Source organism: Xyrauchen texanus, chromosome 38 (assembly GCF_025860055.1).
Source record: "Xyrauchen texanus isolate HMW12.3.18 chromosome 38, RBS_HiC_50CHRs, whole genome shotgun sequence".
In the NCBI taxonomy this organism is placed as follows: Eukaryota; Metazoa; Chordata; class Actinopteri; order Cypriniformes; family Catostomidae; genus Xyrauchen; species Xyrauchen texanus.
Genome location: NC_068313.1, coordinates 28,088,409 through 28,110,825, shown reverse-complemented (window position 1 = coordinate 28,110,825; position 22,417 = coordinate 28,088,409). Strand labels below are relative to the sequence as shown.

General features: G+C 39.5%; 1 protein-coding gene across 1 annotated transcript in view; it reads right to left on the bottom strand.

The window, feature by feature from the left end:
• LOC127631815 (NXPE family member 3-like) overlaps positions 1–20,911 on the bottom strand; it is a 37,048-nt gene extending 16,137 nt beyond the window's left edge. The window contains exon 1 of the mRNA XM_052110174.1: positions 20,806–20,911. Coding sequence (XP_051966134.1) covers positions 20,806–20,860 — 55 coding nt within the window. The 5' untranslated portion in view covers positions 20,861–20,911. The remainder of the gene's footprint in view (positions 1–20,805) is intronic.
• Positions 20,912–22,417: the final 1,506 nt, after the last annotated feature.

Sequence of the window (22,417 nt, the reverse complement as noted above, 5' to 3'; positions counted from 1 at the left end):
AGGGAACCATGTTTTTTGTTTTAAATAAAATTAACCATGGTTTTACTACAGTAATACCATAATGATCCATCTTAAAACGCGGTTCTATTTTAACTTTTTAGTAATATTGTAGAAACCATGACTGAAGTAACAATAGTAATCAAATCAAATCACTTTATTGTCACACGACCATATGCACAAGTGCAACAGTGTGTGAAAGTCTTGTGTGCAGAGCAACATAGCAGTCATGACAGTGACGAGACATATAACAATTGACAATAAACATCTGATTTACACAACACAATTTACATATCTAATGTACACTTACACGACACAATAATAATATACAATGTAGGCCTACAGTAAACAATACACACAATATAGAATACACATACAATAAAAAAAAAATTATAAAATGTATAAAAAAAATATACAGTAGGTTGTATTGTAAAGAGAATATGATTTATGACAGTCCAGTGTAAGATTAATAAAGTTCTGATGTTTATTGATCGTGAGAGATCAAGTGATCAAAAGTCTGATTGTTTGGGGGAAGATGTCATATAGTCGGCTGGTGCTGTCTCAGTGTGCAGTGACCATATGGCCACATCAGCTACACTCTAAAAACTAATTCAGAGGACCTTTAGTCATTACTTAAATATATATATTGTTGTGAAATAAAAAATCAAGTTCTGAGATACTGTTACAGTTTTTACTTGATCTGTTATCCTATTGAGCTTGGATGACACACAAATTGTGCCTATTGATTAAATATACAATCATGAGTTGTCAGAGTTTAACATTTTCAGTTAATAAAAAATAATTTAAATTTAAGTTCTGTTAATGTAAAATACTATTTGATGACGTGTAAACGGCCCACAGTTTCCCGCATGTGCGCGCATGTTCAAGGCCAGACGAGTGACTACAGCTGAAACGCATTGAAGCGCGTGGTGAATGGTAAGTAATTTTATGCTTAATACACATATTTGCAATCGCTCAGGATTCTGTTTGTGATGATAGCCTACTGTAACCGAATACCGAAATCTGGAAGTCCTTAAAGGCCCTTGCACAGTGAGTCCGAAATTCGCGGCTGAAATTTTTGCACGTTAAAAAATAAATACGACGTTATGTCAATCACACTTGCACACTACCGCCGAAACTTTAGTCCCTCGTTAAAAAAAAATTGGATCGGGTTCGATTTTCTACGTTTTTCGTATCTGTAGATAGCAGTTTGAATGGTGTTTGAGTGGTGTTTTGACAATTCAGAGCCACCGAATTACGAATCCGAAAAAACGTATAGGCTACGAAAATGTCGGACTCTGTGCAAGGGCCTTCAGTTATGCTACGTTCACACCGGACGCGAATAGCGCGTCAGGCGCGAGTGATTTCAATGTTAAGTCAATGCAAAGACGCGTTACGCGCGTAAAAAATTCCTGCGGCGCGAATGAGGCGTAGAGCGCGGCGCGGTAGACGCGAATACGCCTCATTCGCGCGTCAAGATTGCGCGAATTGAGCGTCTGGCGCGTTACGCGCGAATGGTGCATTTTGTGCATTCACGCGTTTGACGCGAATTCGCGTCTGCCGCCCGAGTTGAAAAATCTGAACTTTGGCGTCAATTCGCGCCGCGTTAACCAATCAGGAGCCTAGCTGCCTGCTGCCCTCCTTCCTCTTCTCCTATGCCGTTCCCTGTGGCTCTTCCACCTTCCAAGCGAGGTCCTTTTTGTTCCTGTCTCTTAATGTAAATAGTTTGCACATATTGTTCATTTTTTTCAGTTCATATTGTTATTTTATATGTTTTGCCTAAATAATTTTTTTTACGTTTTGCCTAAATATGTTTTTTAATGTTATACCTAAAATTACTTCATATGTTTGGCCTCAATAAATTATTTTGTAATATGACTAAATGCCTGGTGTGGTTCTAATGCACAAACAAAGCAAATCTTTTATCACATAACTTGATTTCAATATATGAGACATTTTGATTTTGTATTGATTGCTATTTATTCATATCTAAATCTAGATTATATGAAACATTATTATTGTAATGTAAAGACAACCAACATTAGTGTCTGGACAGTGTTGAATAAGGAAAAAACACAGGACAGGTTAATTACTTTTGAGGCTGGCTCCATTTATCATCAAAACAAAAATAAATAAATAATTTAACCTGATATACTACCATGGAAAACCTGACATTTTTAAAAAGTCTCAACTTAATAAATGTGCATGTTGTGGACCTGACATCCTGGAACTGGGGCTGACAACCTGGGAAAAAAAAATATATATATAATAATAATGGACTATTTTTAGATAGTTTAGCTCTTTATAGGTTTGTGAGTGGCTCTTAAAAGAGCCGTTGTGGGAAGTCATGAGGAGGACTTCAAACGCTACTCCGTCGGCTGCCATGGTACTGCTCCCTCCGCCGAGAAGTGTGCCATGAAGACATCCCTCACCGAGTGCCTCTCTGGAGGAGTTGTTGGCCGTAACCCGACCCAGACCTGGCAGTGGCTCCTCTCCAGCATGTCCGCGCCCTCGCAGCAGGTGCCTCTCTCCCCTCCGAACACCTCAGAAAGTTGTGGAGAAGACACGTCGCCTTCACACACTTCTCCACAACTTCTGGGTGGACCTCGATGAGCGCGGTACATCCTCCACTGTGAGGAGAGGATGCCAAAGCGTTCTCCACCACCAGCCTGGCTCTGGAGAGCTGTAGTGAAGACACGCCTCTCTGGAGGACAGCATAGAGGGTAGTTCCACCTCTCCTGGAATCCTTCTGCGATGGACCTCCAGTCATCAGTGGTGGGCACAGCCATGTACTGCTCCACAAGACAGTCCCAGATTGCAGTCACAACCTGGTGGACGATCTGGCTCACTGTTGAGACACCAACCCTGAAGCTGGACGCTATGGTCCTGAATGAGTCCCCTGTGGCAAGAAACCTAGAAAATATTTTTATAAGTACACTTGTAGTTACATATTCAACTATATACAATAACCAGTCTGTTTTACTTTAATGCACCATATTTGTTTGTTTGCTAGCAATTTTGCAAGCAATTTAACAAAGTTTTGAATCTTCAAAACAAAAGGGTATATGTGTATATGGTTTAAATCACTAGTGTGCCAATAACCAACTGATTATCAAAAGAAAGAGTAACGTTACTACATATTGCTTACAGATAGAGACATGACAGTATCATTTTTAGGTTATAGCAGTTAACCGAGTAACGTTATCACTAGAAAGAGCACTACATATTGCTTACAGATAGAGACATTATCACGTCTGCCAAAATAATATTTTATTTTTTTGGTTAACGTTACAGCAGTTAACTGAGTATCACTAGAAAGAGCACCAACAGTGGTATCCGTACCACACAGTTTGAAAAACATTGCTAGCATAGCGTAAATTAACATATATTTAATATACTGTATTTAACAGCATTATGCTGCGTTCACACCGGACGCGAATAGCGCGTCAAATTCGCGCCTACCGCGTCTAGTTATACGCTTGACCACTTTGAATCCATTGCGTCAAGCAAATTGAGCGTAAAAACAAAAGTTTGAAGCGAAATTCAGGCGCGCTCAGAGCAAATCGTTGACGCCATCTTTTTACAAGATGGCTGATGTTGATCGAGCATTACGTGGAGAGAGTCACCGCTCTGTATTTGCTCTGGAGAGCAGAACAGCGGCGTATGGGTCGTCGTCGCCGTACTTAGGTCCACCAGACCCTCGGAGGCGTTCCCAGTTCGGCGAATTTCATCATTTGCTCCAGGAGCTGCGCCTGGATGACGGCCGCTTTCAGCGGTACTTCCGCTTGTCCCGCGCCCAGTTTGATGACCTGTTGTCCCGCGATCGGAGCGAGGATACAGGCGCTCTATCCCAGCTCGCGGAGCCTGTCCATCTGTCTTCGGTTAGTAAATGTATATAAAATGTTAAATACAGTATATTAAATATATGTTAATTTACGCTATGCTAGCAATGTTTTTCAAACTGTGTGGTACGGATACCACTGTTGGTGCTCTTTCTAGTGATACTCAGTTAACTGCTGTAACGTTAACCAAAAAAATAAAATATTATTTTGGCAGACGTGATAATGTCTCTATCTGTAAGCAATATGTAGTGCTCTTTCTAGTGATAACGTTACTCGGTTAACTGCTATAACCTAAAAATGATACTGTCATGTCTCTATCTGTAAGCAATATGTAGTAACGTTACTCTTTCTTTTGATAATCAGTTGGTTATTGGCACACTAGTGATTTAAACCATATACACATATACCCTTTTGTTTTGAAGATTCAAAACTTTGTTAAATTGCTTGCAAAATTGCTAGCAAACAAACAAATATGGTGCATTAAAGTAAAACAGACTGGTTATTGTATATAGTTGAATATGTAACTACAAGTGTACTTATAAAAATATTTTCTAGGTTTCTTGCCACAGGGGACTCATTCAGGACCATAGCGTCCAGCTTCAGGGTTGGTGTCTCAACAGTGAGCCAGATCGTCCACCAGGTTGTGACTGCAATCTGGGACTGTCTTGTGGAGCAGTACATGGCTGTGCCCACCACTGATGACTGGAGGTCCATCGCAGAAGGATTCCAGGAGAGGTGGAACTACCCTCTATGCTGTCCTCCAGAGAGGCGTGTCTTCACTACCGCCTCCAGAGCCAGGCTGGTGGTGGAGAACGCTTTGGCATCCTCTCCTCACAGTGGAGGATGTACGCCGCCTCATCGAGGTCCACCCAGAAGTTGCGGAGAAGTGTGTGAAGGCGACGTGTCTTCTCCACAACTTTCTGAGGTGTTCGGAGGGAGAGAGGCACCTGCTGCGAGGGGCGGGACATGCTGGAGAGGAGCCACTGCCAGGTCTGGGTCGGGTTAGGCCAACAACTCCTCCAGAGAGGCACTCGGTGAGGGATGTCTTCATGGCACACTTCTCGGCGGAGGGAGCAGTACCATGGCAGCCGACGGAGTAGCGTTTGAAGTCCTCCTCATGACTTCCCACAACGGCTCTTTTAAGAGCCACTCACAAACCTATAAAGAGCTAAACTATCTAAAAATAGTCCATTATTATTATATATATATTTTTTTTCCCAGGTTGTCAGCCCCAGTTCCAGGATGTCAGGTCCACAACATGCACATTTATTAAGTTGAGACTTTTAAAAATGTCAGGTTTTCCATGGTAGTATATCAGGTTAAATTATTTATTTATTTTTGTTTTGATGATAAATGGAGCCAGCCTCAAAAAGTAATTAACCTGTCCTGTGTTTTTTCCTTATTCAACACTGTCCAGACACTAATGTTGGTTGTCTTTACATTACAATAATAATGTTTCATATAATCTAGATTTAGATATGGAATAAATAGCAATCAATACAAAATCAAAATGTCTCATATATTGAAATCAAGTTATGTGATAAAAGATTTGCTTTGTTTGTGCATTAGAACCACACCAGGCATTTAGTCATATTACAAAATAATTTATTGAGGCCAAACATATGAAGTAATTTTAGGTATAACATTAAAAACATATTTAGGCAAAACGTAAAAAAATTATTTAGGCAAAACATATAAAATAACAATATGAACTGAAAAAAATGAACAATATGTGCAAACTATTTACATTAAGAGACAGGAACAAAAAGGACCTCGCTTGGAAGGTGGAAGAGCCACAGGGAACGGCATAGGAGAAGAGGAAGGAGGGCAGCAGGCAGCTAGGCTCCTGATTGGTTAACGCGGCGCGAATTGACGCCAAAGTTCAGATTTTTCAACTCGGGCGGCAGACGCGAATTCGCGTCAAACGCGTGAATGCACAAAATGCACCATTCGCGCGTAACGCGCCAGACGCTCAATTCGCGCAATCTTGACGCGCGAATGAGGCGTATTCGCGTCTACCGCGCCGCGCTCTACGCCTCATTCGCGCCGCAGGAATTTTTTACGCGCGTAACGCGTCTTTGCATTGACTTAACATTGAAATCACTCGCGCCTGACGCGCTATTCGCGTCCGGTGTGAACGTAGCATTACGCAGCACGCTTGTGCGGTTGCTGCTACACTTTTCATTGGTTAAGCTGACACGCAGCTCCTCCTTCGTGCTTCAAACGGCTCCGAAACAAAACATAACGCGACAGGCAGCACATACGATCGATGAAGAGCGTTTTGCTGGTATGTACGGCTTTTATTGGTATTAAATTAACTTAAATTAATTAAATTATTGGTTTTAACGGGAAGTAAGGGAGACATTGCAGCACTGTAGTGCTTAGCATTAATACTTAAATGAGCATCACTAGTCTTGTGAAACTGACAGGAATGCCAGCAAGGTTTTCCCGCCCAAAACTCGCGAGAATGCACCAAAAAACCGTCCAAATTTGTTTTATTAACAATTATTTAATTATTTGTATGATTAAAAATGCATTATTCCCAGTTATCAACTGCTTTTTATTTGCTGTAGGCTATAGTATTACAGTTTGTTTAATTTTAGTGCTTTGATAATATCAGGGCTTGAATTTCAGTGCGGGAATTGCACATAATTTAAACCATTCCCGCAAGATTAGTTTTTATAGTGCGAGAAATTCCCGCACAGATATATTTGCTTCTTTTCAGAGGAAATGATTAAAAAAAAAAATTCACAGATGCGAGAAAGAATGTCAAACTGTCTTTTTATTTTAATTCCTCAATCAGTGCTGGACCGGCATTATCTGTGTTCCGCCGAGCCCTGCAGTTACAGATGATGTGTTTCACTGTCAATGCAGTGTCTGCTGATCTTGTTCACACTATCGAGTGCAGGTGCAGCTTTCTAACTTTCAGTCATAATGAGCTGTTTGTGAATAAATTATCCGCTTCCAAATTATGTCATTTTAATCACGAAATTGAAACATTAAAAACCATGTTGCTCTTTATGGTGTGCGAGTGCAGCAACGAACCGATCAGCTTAACGTACAGCGTAACAACATTGAATACAACAATTGAACGGGACGGTGTAATATGGCGTACTTTTCGTGGTCTGGAGGCGGCAAAAAAAATGACGCTCTCTATGCTCATGTAACGCCGCTTTTTACGGGACACACAGCGTCACCAATGACGCGTATCATAACGCGTCACAAGACGCATAGTGTTAAATGATAATGATCTCCACCCTGTCTTTTCCAAAGCAAATCAATTTGAACTGTTATCACCCAATCAGTAAAGAAACTGAGAGACATAATAACATATAGTTTAAACTGAGTTATTAATATCAATTTGAAGAAGAGCGTGGCGTATTTTGTATAAAGTTTTGTTGTTGTTATTAACTGTTTTGAGAACTGGAAATGCACAATTCATGCATACAAATCTGTAGGTATTAATAAATGAAGATGATTAGACCGATGCATCAAAAGTTCCCCCCCCCCATGTGACCCAGTGTAAAAAAAAAACGAAATTCAGGCCCTGGATATTCACAAACATTTGTGTCTTGTACATGTAAACAATAATGATAATAATAATAATTAATAAACTGAGGCAAGAACGCCATTCTTAACTAAAGCAAAATACAATAAAAGTTTGCAAAAGTTCTGAGTTATTTAACTATGAATTTATGAGAGCATGCTACTGAACAGAGAGTCGCTGAAAGAAGGATCTGAAGTACCGGTGTTTCGGCTTCTAAAAACTGCCGAACTGATCCGAAACCAGCCCAATTTTTATCCACCTGCCCAAACCCATTTTTGCCCGCAAAAAAGATTGTAAAACCGCCCAATCTGGCAACTCTGGAAACTGACTGACTGTCACGCCTGCGTGAAGATGCTTAAAACATTTCGTTAGCAAATGGCAACAATCACAGACATTAGGTAGGCTTATTCATATTGGCACGTGTAATGCAGCATATTGAACTAATCTTAATAAAACCACCGTGGAGATAGTAGATGTGACTGTAGACATGTACAGAAGTACTGTAGTTTGTGCAGACATACAATTTATTAGCACTTAACATAACATGTCTAGACGTCTTTAAGCAATTTTCCTTGTGTTGTCATGAATGTGTACAACTGCCTTGTCCTGCCTTGTTTCGACAGGTCCAAGTTTACCTCAGTTTTTGTTTACTACTGTACTTGATTAGTCCAAGGAGCACTTTGAATACTTGTTCTATTTTTGCTGTATAATTAATACATATATAATTGTGTACATTTTGGAAAATAAACAACTTTAATTTAATTTATATACATTTTGTGGAAAATAATTTATTTTTAGTGTAATTGAACACTTTGTATATTGACCCCCCAAAATAATACCTTGCCACCCCTTTGCCACCCCTGTTTTAAAAGTCTAGCTCCGCCACTGGGCCTACAGTCTGTGTGCCGAGCTTTCTTTTACTGTCTATGGTGCCGAGGTAAAGTTAGCTAGTAGCTGGAGCCTGTCACTGATTGAGTAGCTACACTATTTGTTCAGATACTTTGCTCAAAACCAGTCGGATTTATGTAGGGCCCTAAGAATTAGGTTTTATTTTTTCCTAAATTCCGTTTTATTTCTTTTTTCCAAATTTCTTTTTTTTTTCGGTTTAAAAATTTTGGAATATCATTTTTTACCTTTTTCTCGTATTTTACCACAAAAGAGTGTTTTTTTTTTTTTTAATGTTTATGAATAAAATGTAACATTATACAAATGAAATAAAAATGACCAGCGTCTGTCTCCTGTTCTCTGCTGTTAGCGAGCAGCTGCTCTCTCCCCGGGTCTCAGTGCTTGTTTTCAACAGAAACACAAAAAAGCCTGCTCTCCATTGTCTGTTGAGAATTTATGGAAGAACCATATTTCATTTATAAGGGTAATATGTTAATATTCATGTTAAGACAGTTAATGTGATAAATAATTTTTAAGAAAATTGATGCTTTACGTTGTATTAGAAAGGACAGTAATGGTAATACAGTTCATTTTAATGTTTTGAATGGAAAATGTATTAAAAGATGAATGTTACATGTATGTTTAAAAGAGAAATATATTACAATTTAAAAATGGTGCTAAAAATATAAATAGTGATTGGAAAGCTGTTTAAAAATAGACATAATTCCTTATAAAAGTCAGTAATTTCATTTGTGTTATTTAAAATGCAGATTGTGAATTCATGATGAATAAGTGTTTTGTTTGCACTAAAATATCCATCCTCCACTAGCAACCCTTAAAATTTCCCTGACATTTTCGTGTTATAATTGATCTTATTACCAGCATGACAAGGCTTGCTTTAAAATTGGCCCCCATCACAAAAAATGTCACTTTTTCCTTCCCCTGAGATGAGCGGTCAGAGTCCATCTACAATTAGTGATGATGACACAGGTGAAACTTGTTTAGTCACTATTGAAGACTCATAAGTGAAATTGAAAATTGTGTGTGTGCGCGTGCATGTCCGTGTGTGCGCAGGAGTGGCTTTCTGCCGTGATCCAGCATTCTGGTGTCGTGGTTCAAGTTGAGACGTGATCAGCCTCCTAAAGAAAGCCGTGAAGAAGTACGGGGTGAGACAGAAACATTAACACTTTCCTTTTGTAATTCAGATCTACAGTAAATAAATCAGTTGTGTTCACACACACACCTCCTTGAATCATTTTACTTAATTTATCTCCCTACTTAGGTCTTCAGTCACTTTGCCGTGGGCCTTGCAAGGACAATCAACTTGCCTTCATCTTCTCCTGGTATCCTGGTTTCGTGGACCAAGGGGTTCAAGTTGAGACGTGGTCAGTGTAAAGAAGCATGGAGTGAGACAGAAACATCAAATATGGATTGGCCTTGCAAAATCTGTAAATTTGCGACCCCTACTAAAGACGAGTTGTTGAAACATTATAGGTTACGTCATATCCGCGGTTGGCAACTTCTGCCATGTCCTTACATGGATTGTTTTTGTTCATTTAAATCATGGGGTAGCCTAAAATCACATATATCAAGGAAACCCTCAACTCACTCAAGAGTAAGAACCTCTGAAATACTCAGTTTCTGTTGCCAGGTCTGTAATGTAGGCACATTCTCCACCGAAAAAGAGTATTCTGAACACCTTCGTCAACATTTGAAAAAGCAAGAAACTGTCATCTGTGTTTTCAAAAATTGCAATTTCAAAACTAATATCTGTGGAACCTTTGCTTCGCATAAAAATCGCAAGCATACTCCCCACTCATTAGATGAGTTCAAAGACGATGTGATAAAGAGGTATGAAAACCCTTCACAAGCAGATCAGTGCAGTGATGGAGTAAATCAGGAGGGTGAGCAGTCTGATATTGATGAGCTTAGATATGATGATGTAAGAGTACTGCCAAAGTTGATTGAAAGAAGCTTGGCTCATTTAATGTTGAAATTAGAGAGTTCCTTTCATGTACCCAACCAATGCATTGATGAGCTTGTAGAGGAGTTGCATTTTATTTCTCATTCAGCCTCTGCTCCCATCATGAAAGACATTTTACAGTCTTGCTTGAAGAGGCACAACTGTGAAATTGATGAAGCCATTGTATCTGAAATGGTGAGCGACATTTGTGGGGCTAACCCTATTAGTTCTGCCCTCTGTGATGGTGGGCCTCTTTCCTCTGCCTTTAAAAGAAGAAAGTACTTTAATGAACACTTTTCTGTCGTTGAACCGATTGAGTATGTTCTTAGTAGAGAGAGCAGCTTCCAGTATGTCCCCATTCTAAAGTCATTACTTCCGGTTTTTAGCAAGAAAGATATACAGGACCTGATCTTGAGTGAGGCAGAAGCTCAGAGAAATGTGTACAAGTCATTTCATGACGGCACCTTTTACAAAACCAATGAGCTGTTCTCAGGAAGTGATCTTACCATTGCTCTCAATCTCTATGTGGATGACTTTGAGATATGCAATCCTATTGGTACATCCAGGAAAAAACACAATCACAGCTGTGTATTGGGTGTTAGCTGATGTCCCCTCATTGCTCAGATCTGAACTAAACTCAATCTTCTTAGCAATCCTGTGCAAGGCTGAGGATGTGAAGAAATTTGGTTACAGTGCTGTGTTGGAGCCATTGCTCAAAGATCTTGTGTATTTAGAGGAGGAAGGACTGTATGTTCCAGCATTAGGCAGAAGAGTCAAAGGCACAGTGTTTAGTGTGGTTGCAGACAATCTAGGAGCCCATTCTTTAGGGGGATTTGTTGAGAGCTTTTCCAGTTCACACGTCTGCAGATTTTGTCTAGGTGAAAAGTCACAGTTTCAAGATGGAGAAGTGAGAACAGGGGCATTCCCACCCAGAACGAAAGAACAACACGCACTGCATATTCAGGCTGTACAGGAGAATGATAGTTTGGTGCATGTGTATGGCGTGAAGAGACAGTGTGCACTGACAGCAAAACTGAAATATTTTGATGTTTTGTCTGGGTATCCGCCTGATGTGTTGCATGATCTCTTTGAAGGTGTAGTGCCCCTAGAAATAGCACTGTGCCTCAGAGTGTTCATTCAGAATAAATACTTCACTCTTGAAGAGCTGAACAAATGCATCACAGAGTTCCCCTATAAATGGTCAGACAAAACCGATGCACCACAGCCTGTCTCTGTGAACTTTGCCACACGGAAAACTGTGGGCGGCAATGCCCACGAGAACTGGACTTTGCTGCGGCTCCTGCCACCTATGGTTGGAGCGAAAATCCCTGAAGGTGACCCAGCATGGGAAGTGCTTCTTGTTCTCAGAGACATTGTTGAGCTTGTTGTTAACCAAGTCCACACAGAGAAGACCATTTGCTTCCTGGATAGTAAGATATCTGAGCATAAACACAGGTTTCTCATGGTTTTCCCAGAGCAACGCCTCATCCCAAAACACCATTTCCTGGAACATTATCCAGAACTGATCAGGGCATATGGTCCTCTGGTGTCACTGTGGACAATGCGGTTTGAGGCAAAGCACAGCTTTTTTAAGCGTGTTGTCAGACATGTAAATGTAAATTCTGTCAGTAATTACTCTCCCTCATGTTGTTCCAACCCCGTTAGACTTTCGTTCTTCGGAACACAAATTAAGATATTTGTGATTAAATCTGAGAGCTGGATCACTCCTCCATAGGCTTCTAAGGGATTGAAACTTGACAGCCCTGAAAAGTCATTAAAGACATCGTTAAAATAGTCCAAGTGACTACAGTGGCTCAATCTTAAATTTATCAAGTGACGAGAATACTTTTATGTGAATGACGACAATGAAAGGGAATGTGGCCAATTTTGGGAGGGTTTTAACAGAAATTTTACGCTTCTAATTTTATAAAAACACTTGCATTAATTCATCTGTTAAAAGTTGTTTAAATTGTCATTTTTACAGTCGTTTTAGGCTTTGTTGACATTATATTTCAGAATTTTTCCTGGCTCAAAATGAGGCGGAGGTGGTACCATACTGATAAAAAAAGTGACGTTAAGAACATGTAAATGTTGGCTTTGCATTAATACACTCCTAATGACCTGGCAACTGAATAATAGTGTTCATTTTGTCATCTGTTTTTTTTTTTATTTAGTCTTAGTTCTGTGTCAAATTTTAGTTTTTATCATATTAGACAATCTTATCCTATTTTTAATTTTTTTAATAAAACAACTTTGTTTTAGTTGACAAAGTCTGGGCATTTTAATGTAGTTTTAGTCAATGAAAACTGTTGATATTTTAGTCATATTTTAGTAACATTTCATATTGACATTTTAGTCACTGAACACTGTAAACAATTTTAGCGATTAGAGTATTACTGATAAGCGTTTGTCAGTCTATTCTATCCAAAACCAATATATACACACACACACACACACACACACATTTTATTGTTGTTGTAATTTTTGTTTTATTTTTCACATAAGATTGATCTGATCATGAGGATCTCATGATGATGACGTTGCGAGCAGCAGACAGCGGGGGTGAGAGACGAGCGTATCTGTGTTAGAGTGCGCATCAGCCGGCGGAACTTTAAATCTCTCCCGGTCTCGACTCCCGCTCAGATTGGGTCTCTTCCGCGACTGGTTGAAGCAGCTCAGACCGCACAGAGAATGACAGTTTTGGAGTTTGTGTTTATTTACATGGCATGCTCCCATATTATATGAACTTTAATTAAGGATGAAATAAAGATATATCGCCAAGTTGTGATCTGTGTTTCTATCAGGAAGACATGCAGGCTTGAGTGAGGTTGTACTCGGAACCATCATATCCTGCCGGAGATAGAAGGCAGGGGCAAGGTGCCTACCCCCGTGCGGGACGGGGCTCAACTGGTGGTGGTGGGGTGGTGGAGGTTGCCGGTTAGCACACTGAAACAGCAATGTGATAGATTGTGAGCAGACTTACACTCACCTAAAGGATTATTAGGAACACCATACTAATACTGTGTTTGACCCCCTTTCGCCTTCAGAACTGCCTTAATTCTACGTGGCATTGATTCAACAAGGTGCTGAAAGCATTCTTTAGAAATGTTGGCCCATATTGATAGGATAGCATCTTGCAGTTGATGGAGATTTGTGGGATGCACATCCAGGGCACGAAGCTCCCGTTCCACCACATCCCAAAGATGCTCTATTTGGTTGAGATCTGGTGACTGTGGGGGCCATTTTAGTACAGTGAACTCATTGTCATGTTCAAGAAACCAATTTGAAATGATTCGAGCTTTGTGACATGGTGCATTATCCTGCTGGAAGTAGCCATCAGAGGATGGTACATGGTGGCCATAAAGGGATGGACATGGTCAGAAACAATGCTCAGGTAGGCCGTGGCATTTAAACGATGCCCAATTGGCACTAAGGGGCCTAAAGTGTGCCAAGAAAACATCCCCCACACCATTACACCACCACCACCAGCCTGCACAGTGGTAACAAGGCATGATGGATCCATGTTCTCATTCTGTTTACGACAAATTCTGACTCTACCATCTGAATGTCTCAACAGAAATCGAGACTCATCAGACCAGGCAACATTTTTCCAGTCTTCAACTGTGCAATTTTGGTGAGCTCTTGCAAATTGTAGCCTCTTTTTCCTATTTGTAGTGGAGATGAGTGGTACCTGGTGGGGTCTTCTGCTGTTGTAGCCCATCCGCCTCAAGGTTGTGCGTGTTGTGGCTTCACAAATGCTTTGCTGCATACCTCGGTTGTAACGAGTGGTTATTTCAGGCAAAGTTGCTCTTCTATCAGCTTGAATCAGTCGGCCCATTCTCCTCTGACCTCTAGCATCAACAAGGCATTTTCGCCCACAGGACTGCCGCATACTGGATGTTTTTCCCTTTTCACACCATTTTTGTAAACCCTAGAAATGGTTGTGCGTGAAAATCCCAGGAACTGAGCAGATTGTGAAATACTCAGACCGGCCCGTCTGGCACCAACAACCATGCCACGCTCAAAATGGCTTAAATCACCTTTCTTTCCCATTCTGACATTCAGTTTGGAGTTCAGGAGATTGTCTTGACCAGGACCACACCCCTATATGCATTGAAGCAACTGCCATGTGATTGGTTGATTAGATAATTGCATTAATGAGAAATTGAACAGGTGTTCCTAATAATCCTTTAGGTGAGTGTATAAAGCAATGGCTTACATGTGATTGTCTAGGAGTTATCCAACTAATGATGTGATGATGTACAGCTGCTAGTCTTCCCGCTAGAACTACGCTGCGCTTCCATTTCTATCAGAAAACTCGAGCTGCAGCGCTCCTCTCGTCTCGCGTGTCATCATTATAGTTTTATATGATCTGAAGTTACGTTAAATGACATAAAGTGACTATTCGACAACTGAATTTTTTTTTATTATTATTGCAGAGATTTGCAGTTACAAATGGCAATCCGAGTGCAATGCTTGTTAGTGTTATTTTGCACTGCAAAACTTGACGAGGCGGCCACATAGTAATTCTCTATGCAGGAAAAACAAAGTTGTAAAATTGGCTATAACTTTACACATGAAAGGTTAGTAAGTCATACTACCATATTAAAATAATGATAACACGCATATCCTTTATGTCTTGTGGCTGTACTTTTGAAACAGTGAGTATTTTAACGTTACAAATTTGTCCACAATAACTACCATTGTAAGTGCCTCACTGTAACCCAGATTTTTGCTTTTTTTTTAAAGAAAAGTAGGAATGGGGAGCCTGGGTAGCTCAGTAAGAAAAAATGCATACTACCACCCCTGGAGTCGTGAGTTCGAATCCAGAGCATGATCAGTGACTCGAGCCAGATCTCCGAAGCAACCAAATTGGCCCGGTTGCTAGGAAGGGTAGAGTCACATGGGGTAACCTCCTCATGGTCACTATAATGTGGTTCTTGCATTCAGTGTTGCGCATGGTGAGCTGTGCATGGATGCCACGGAGAATAGCATGAGCCTCCACACGCTATGTCTCCACGGTAATGCGCTCAACAAGCCATGTGAAAAAATGCGTGGATTGACAATATCAGATACGAAGGCAAGTGAAATTCGTTCTCCACCACCCAGATTGAGGTGAGTCACTACGCCACCACAAGGATTTAGAGCACATTGGGAATTGGGCATTCCAAATCGGGGAGAACAGGGGAGAAAAATCACACACAAACAAAAGGTAGGAACGAGTCAAAATTAATTTTTGTGGTAATCAACATTATGCCAAAAATGGTGTCGACTGAGCTTAACTTGAATTGAAACTGGAAATGGTACGAGTTTATCCTACTCAAATGCATGGGACTTACATCAAATGAACAAGAATGAGGTCAGAAGTAATCCAAAATGTATTTAAAAGCAATCATATTAGATAACCTTAAAAATAGAATTGAAGAGATTATGTTACTGACTAAAAATATTTTCTTGTAATTTCTTAAAAATAATGATTAAAAAGTAATCTACCCAGAACTGGTGACACACAAGGCTTTTAACCCTGCTGAAAAGACTAGCTTTACCAACATGCAATGTTTCTTTCGTTCTTTTTTTTTTCTTTTGTATAGTGCTGTTTCAAAGCAGCTTTACAGAAGGTCATGCCTTTAAGGAATATTTCCCCCAAAATTATAATTCTCTCAGTATTTACTCACTATTATGGTGTCTCAAACTCGTGTGACATTCTTTCTTCTGAAGAACACAAAGAAAGATCATTTTGATGGAGATACGTTTTTTTCCAGAGAGTGCAAGTCAGTGGGGTCCAACACTTTCAAGCTCCAAAAAGGACTTAAATTTGATCATGAATTTAAGCTTGATTACACTCCCTCACGTTTGACGTATGCACAGAGCTCATGCACAGCACAAGCACATACACAGAGCATGTGTGCAGCAGTCTGCACATGCATCAAGAACGAGGAAGTGTAATCGAGCTTAAATCTTGATAGCCAAAGAGACTGCAAATCTCAAGATGTAAAAGTGAAAAAGGATTTACATTTTGATCTCATCGCTTCAGAAGACATGGATTAAACCACTTAAATTTTATGGATTACTTTTATACTACTTTTATGTTTTTTGGGATCTTAAGTGTTGGACCCCATTGCCATGCATTTGGAAAAAACTAAATTAATTTGTCCATCAAACTATCTTCGTTTGTGTTCCGCAGAAAAAAGTCATACAAGTTTGAGACGGAAAATGATGAAAAGTAAATGATGAGAGAATTATCATTTTTAGGTGAACATTTTCTTTAATGTCTTTAGGCCCCCAGTGTGCAAACCAAAGATGACTGTGGCAAGAAAAAAAATCCCTAAGATGTTAGTTAGTGGAGAGAAACATTTAGAGAGGAACCAGACTCAGCTGGGGGAGCCCATCTTCCTCTGGGTTACCAGTCAATGTAAATATGCCAATATTATTTAGCTCTATAGTAGGCCTATGTGTAATACAAGTTGTGTATTTGAATAGATTAAATTATGTAATTTAAATAAGTTGTCATATTCTCATGCTGGTCTAGGCATGTTTGTAATGTTTTGGTGCTGGTCAAGCTGGTGGACTAGATTTCTGTGTAGAGACTTTGACCCAATTTGAGAACAAATAGCAAGACATCAGGTTTTTCTTTTTTAATGCTGCCTTCCTTGTTAGCTCAAACTAAAATTGCCAGTTTATATTGGATGTGCCTTCACTTTATGCCTTTAGGTCTTCTAGATCTTTTAGTCAGATTTAATGTAATGCTAGATCAACATTTCATTTACATTAGACAAACTCTCACCCAGTTCAGAGTAATCCATTAAACTACAACATTGTACACACTCAAATTTCCCAACAGGACCATGCCTTTGTACAAGTCACAGATCCAAGACCAACATACCAGTACTTTCACTTGCATTGGAAGGAAGAATTTTGATGATGCTCTTTTCTCCATTGATACCCATGTTGGTTTGCTTCCTACCAAAGAGAAAATATATGTCTCTGTCATACTGGCTTTTCATAACATTTTCATGACAACAAACCAGTTAATGATGAGTTAAAGAAATCCGTTATACAGAAAATAAAAAAATCTGGTAATCTCACATAAGTATTTTCTCTTCATTATTCAGGCAGTTGATATACCTGCCCATAGAGTGGTACACGAGGGCAGTGCATGGCAGGGATTTGGGTCTGTGGCAGCGCCATGTTTCTCCAGTACGGGGATCCTTATATTCACAGCAGCAGTCTCCAGATCCCATCCTCTCCAGTCCATTCTTGTTCCACTTCACATTACACTTCACTACTTCACTCAACCTGGTCCCATTTGGTCCTGGCCCCTCATAATATCCATTGAAAAACACACTGTCAGAGTCAGTGTCTCTGTGACGCCTCAGAACCTGCACAGCTTCACTGGAGTGGATAAGACGTACAGCCACCTGTGCCTCACCAACCCATGGTAGGAGAAAACGCACAGAGTAGGAACCATTGAGCTGGTCCACCACTTCCCCAAACACACTGGCCTGTGAAGGAGGAAAATACTTTGTACAACTCCCTCTGTCCAAGGTTTAGAAAATTTCAGCTTTGTAGATGGCACTCAAAATATGTAAGATATTTATAGCAGAATTAATGTTTGCTATGATATCTATTATCCAATTAAATATTTAAATGCATTTGTGAAGTACCTTAGATTTGGATAAGAAAAGCTTGGCTTGAAAGAAGTCCCCTCCATAATGTTTGGATGTGTTGTTAAAATCCCTCGCATGCACAGTAACAAAAATCTCCTCGCCTATTTGGTAGCTCTCTCTCAGGTCCTGGATGGTGAATGTGGAGTGGGCTGGACTAGTACTGAGGGACACAGGTGTGACAGATCTGTCTGGTTCAGCCCAGAAGAGAACCTGCTGTAAACTGGAGTACCTGTCTGAACTGATTCCTAATTCAGAGTAAAATGATTTTATCAGTGACTCAGACTCTTCTGAACTTATTATTAATACATTGTTTGCAGGAGAAGTGATGGTGTTTGTGGAGTTGTGGAGTCTTGCAAAGTGCTGAGATAAAATGCTGGGTGTAGATTGTTTCTTCTTTCCATTACCCATATAAGACCATACAACCTAGTACAGACACACAATATATGAAATAAAGAAATAAGTAAATTATTGTTCTAAGATGGTCAAGTGAATGAGATATTGAGTGGTTGTTCTTGTAAACACTTTTGTAGCTCTGTTAAAAAACTCTGTACTGTATGTGTATTGAATTAGACGTCTCTCCCCCAGCTGCTTCTAATTGCACTGAATATTGTAAAAAATAATTACAGTAAAGCAATAATAATAATAATAGTAATGACAAAGCCTACATTTAAATTGGAATATGTATTGCATACGATGAGCATATATATACACTCACCTAAAGGATTATTAGGAACACCATACTAATACTGTGTTTGACCCCCTTTCGCCTTCAGAACTGCCTTAATTCTACATGGCATTGATTCAACAAGGTGCTGAAAGCATTCTTTAGAAATGTTGGCCCATATTGATAGGATAGCATCTTGCAGTTGATGGAGATTTGTGGGATGCAAATCCAGGGCACGAAGCTCCTGTTCCACCACATCCCAAAGATGCTCTATTGGGTTGAGATCTGGTGACTGTGGGGGCCATTTTAGTACAGTGAACTCATTGTCATGTTCAAGAAACCAATTTGAAATGATTCGAGCTTTGTGACATGGTGCATTATCCTGCTGGAAGTAGCCATCAGAGGATGGGTATATGGTGGCCATAAATGGATGGACATGGTCAGAAACAATGCTCAGGTAGGCCGTGGCATTTAAACGATGCCCAATTGGCACTAAGGGGCCTAAAGTGTGCCAAGAAAACATCCCCCACACCATTACACCACCACCACCAGCCTGCACAGTGGTGACAAGGCATGATGGATCCATGTTCTCATTCTGTTTACGCCAAATTCTGACTCTACCATTTGAATGTCTCAACAGAAATCGAGACTCATCAGACCAGGCCACATTCTTCCAGTCTTCAACTGTCCAATTTTGGTGAGCTCTTGCAAATTGTAGCCTCTTTTTCCTATTTGTAGTGGAGATGAGTGGTACCCAGTGGGGTCTTCTGCTGTTGTAGCCCATCCGCCTCAAGGTTGTGCGTGCTGTGGCTTCACAAATGCTTTGCTGCATACCTCGGTTGTAACGAGTGGTTATTTCAGGCAAAGTTGCTCTTCTATCAGCTTGAATCAGTCGGCCCATTCTCCTCTGACCTCTAGCATCAACAAGGCATTTTCAGCCCACAGGACTGCCGCATACTGGATGTTTTTCCTTTTCACACCATTCTTTGTAAACCCTAGAAATGGTTGTGCGTGAAAATCCCAGTAACTGAGCAGATTGTGAAATACTCAGACCGGCCCGTCTGGCACCAACAACCACGCCACGCTCAAAATTGCTTAAATCACCTTTCTTTCCCATTCTGACATTCAGTTTGGAGTTCAGGAGATTGTCTTGACCAGGACCACACCCCTAAATGCATTGAAGCAACTGCCATGTGATTGGTTGATTACATAATTGCATTAATGAGAAATTGAACAGGTGTTCATAATAATCCTTTAGGTGAGTGTACATATACACACACACACACAGGCTGTTTATATGGATATTGTTATTTTTATATATTTTTGGAATATCATACAGTATTGTTCTCAAAACTCATGTACACTATCATACACTATAAGCCAATATAACACAATATTTGGTTATTTAGTTTTTAGTGTATGCAGAGTCAAGGTTGCAGAAGAAAAACATTATATTGCCATTGCAAAAGATGCAGATAACAAATTAGTATGTGATCTAACTCACCAGAAAACACACGATTCCCAGACACAGCCCAGTAAAAAACAGTCGTAAGCAAGATCTTTCACTGTGAACTGTAAAATAAAAAGTTGTCACTAACAACAAACTCAATTATGAACAATTCAGCTCAGATATTGTTCAATGGTACAACAATCATATTCTATAAATAATATTCTATAAATATAATTAGAATTGTATAAAATAAGAGATGGTTTGTAAGTCTGTTGTAATAATGTTCTTTTCAAATCATTGCAGATTTAATTCTGTTAATCCACGATGTACAAAATGGACGCTATCATGTATTGCCACGTCAAGAAATCATGTGTAGCCTCATTTGATGTATTTACGTATTGTCAATCACCTCACAATCATGAAGAGGCGCCTTCAGTTCAGCTTTATGCTTGACGTCTCATTTTCCTTAAAGCAGTATAGCCTGTTCGAGGATCTTTTAACTTTTTGACTATAAACACTTTTGAGAATCATTTAATATTACATAGCACATATCACACATGCAGTTAACAATCTGCGCATATAGATTTAATGTGTAACTAATGTACTACAAATGTGCTGTTCTTTTTACACAAGTTTGAAATAAAAAATATATATTCTACATCACCGATCAATGGTCAGTCGCGTCTGTTTATTTTATAAAATTCATTAGATGCAATATTATGCATGTATGTCTATGAACGCGTTTTAAGCAAACACATTAAATGCCAAGAAATCTTTAGAAAAAACTTACAATGTTGTCTTCGAGTTTCAAGCTCCATTTTATTTTGTGTAATCATGTTTAACATGACATTGTAACGTCCGGCTTTGCATCTATTGGTAAATGTTTTACTATGTGACTTCTGTGTGCTCATCCTCTTGTTGGGTTGTGCTACCTGTCCGATTTTACCAATCCAATGCTTGGCATATGAATATTAATTAGGTTGTTCTTCACTTGTTCAAACAGTCTTACCCAGTTTTTTAAAGACTTTGAAAATTGTGTGCTACTTCCACATATACAGATTCATATTACAATGAGAATGAACAGAAATTAGAAAGTTTTCAAGATGTGCACTTTAATAAACGAAAGAAATGTTCAGCCAGCTGAATAAAATAAGTTTAAATCTATTTCCTCCAGGCACTTGAATATGAATAAAGGTGGCTAAACGAAGAATGTAGTGGATATTAGCAAAGTGTTTCTGACACTAGTCAAACTAAACCACGTCAGCAAATGTTTTATCCATTTTGAACGATCATGAATATTAAATAAGGGACGGGGATGTTTCAGGAAGAGTTCGCCTAAAAAGTTCACCTGTAAAAATTATCTAATGTGGCTAGCTTTATTTAACTTTATTTATTTTTTACAATTGTGATTATGATGATAAATTGTCATACTTCTTAAGGTGATTGTAGGCTTATGCTTAATACACATACACCTTAACACATACCGGACCTCGGTAATTTTTTCATATTCAAAAATAAATTTTGATGCCATGTACAACTGAATAAAAAAAAATTAGCGGTTGAAAACTCCTTTGAGTGTCTGCATGCATGTATCATTTAGTTTAGACAGTTCTTTTTTCATTCTTTAGTGTCCGCAGATACAAGAGTGTGATGAAATGGCGCTACCTGAAGCTGTGCAGCGCATTTGCCGTAAGCGGGACCAGTCTAACTAATCAGACGAACCTGCTCTGAGCTTGCGGCATGATGTCCCGAGGTTAACACAGTGTGAGTCGCGTGTGACCCATTTGAATATGACACAGAATTCTGTTATAAACCCATCTGATATGAGACACTTAAAGGCTCTGTGCTGTAGTTGAAACTAGATTAAACAGCCCATCATATGAAACCGCAGTGACGAGTTAAACAGGAAAACATTGTTCCATTCACAATGTTAATTACAGGCTTTCTATTCCACAAATCAGCTCCCTTATAGAAATATACATGACAGTTACTGTAGTAACATTAACTGAAGTAGTAACTTTGGTATTTGACCAGAAATAGTGTATATTTTTCAGATGATAGTATGCTGATTTAGTTATTGCTTTGACATGACTACTGAAACTAAGGTCTGACTGTAGAGACACACCAAGCTTCCTGACTTGATTTTTAGTTGTTTGACCCCTAGCGTCAAGGTATGCATTCACCTTGAGAACGTCATCTTTGTTTCCAAACGCAATGACTTCAGTTTTGTCTTTGTTTAACTGAAGAAAGTTTTGGCACATCCAACTGTTTAATTCATCAATGCATTGGTACAGGGAGTCAATGGGGCTGTAATCGTTAGGTGATAGGTCTAAGTAGATCTGTGTGTCGTCTGCATAGCTGTGGTAAGCAATTTAGGAATATCTAAAGCAGTATATTCTTCA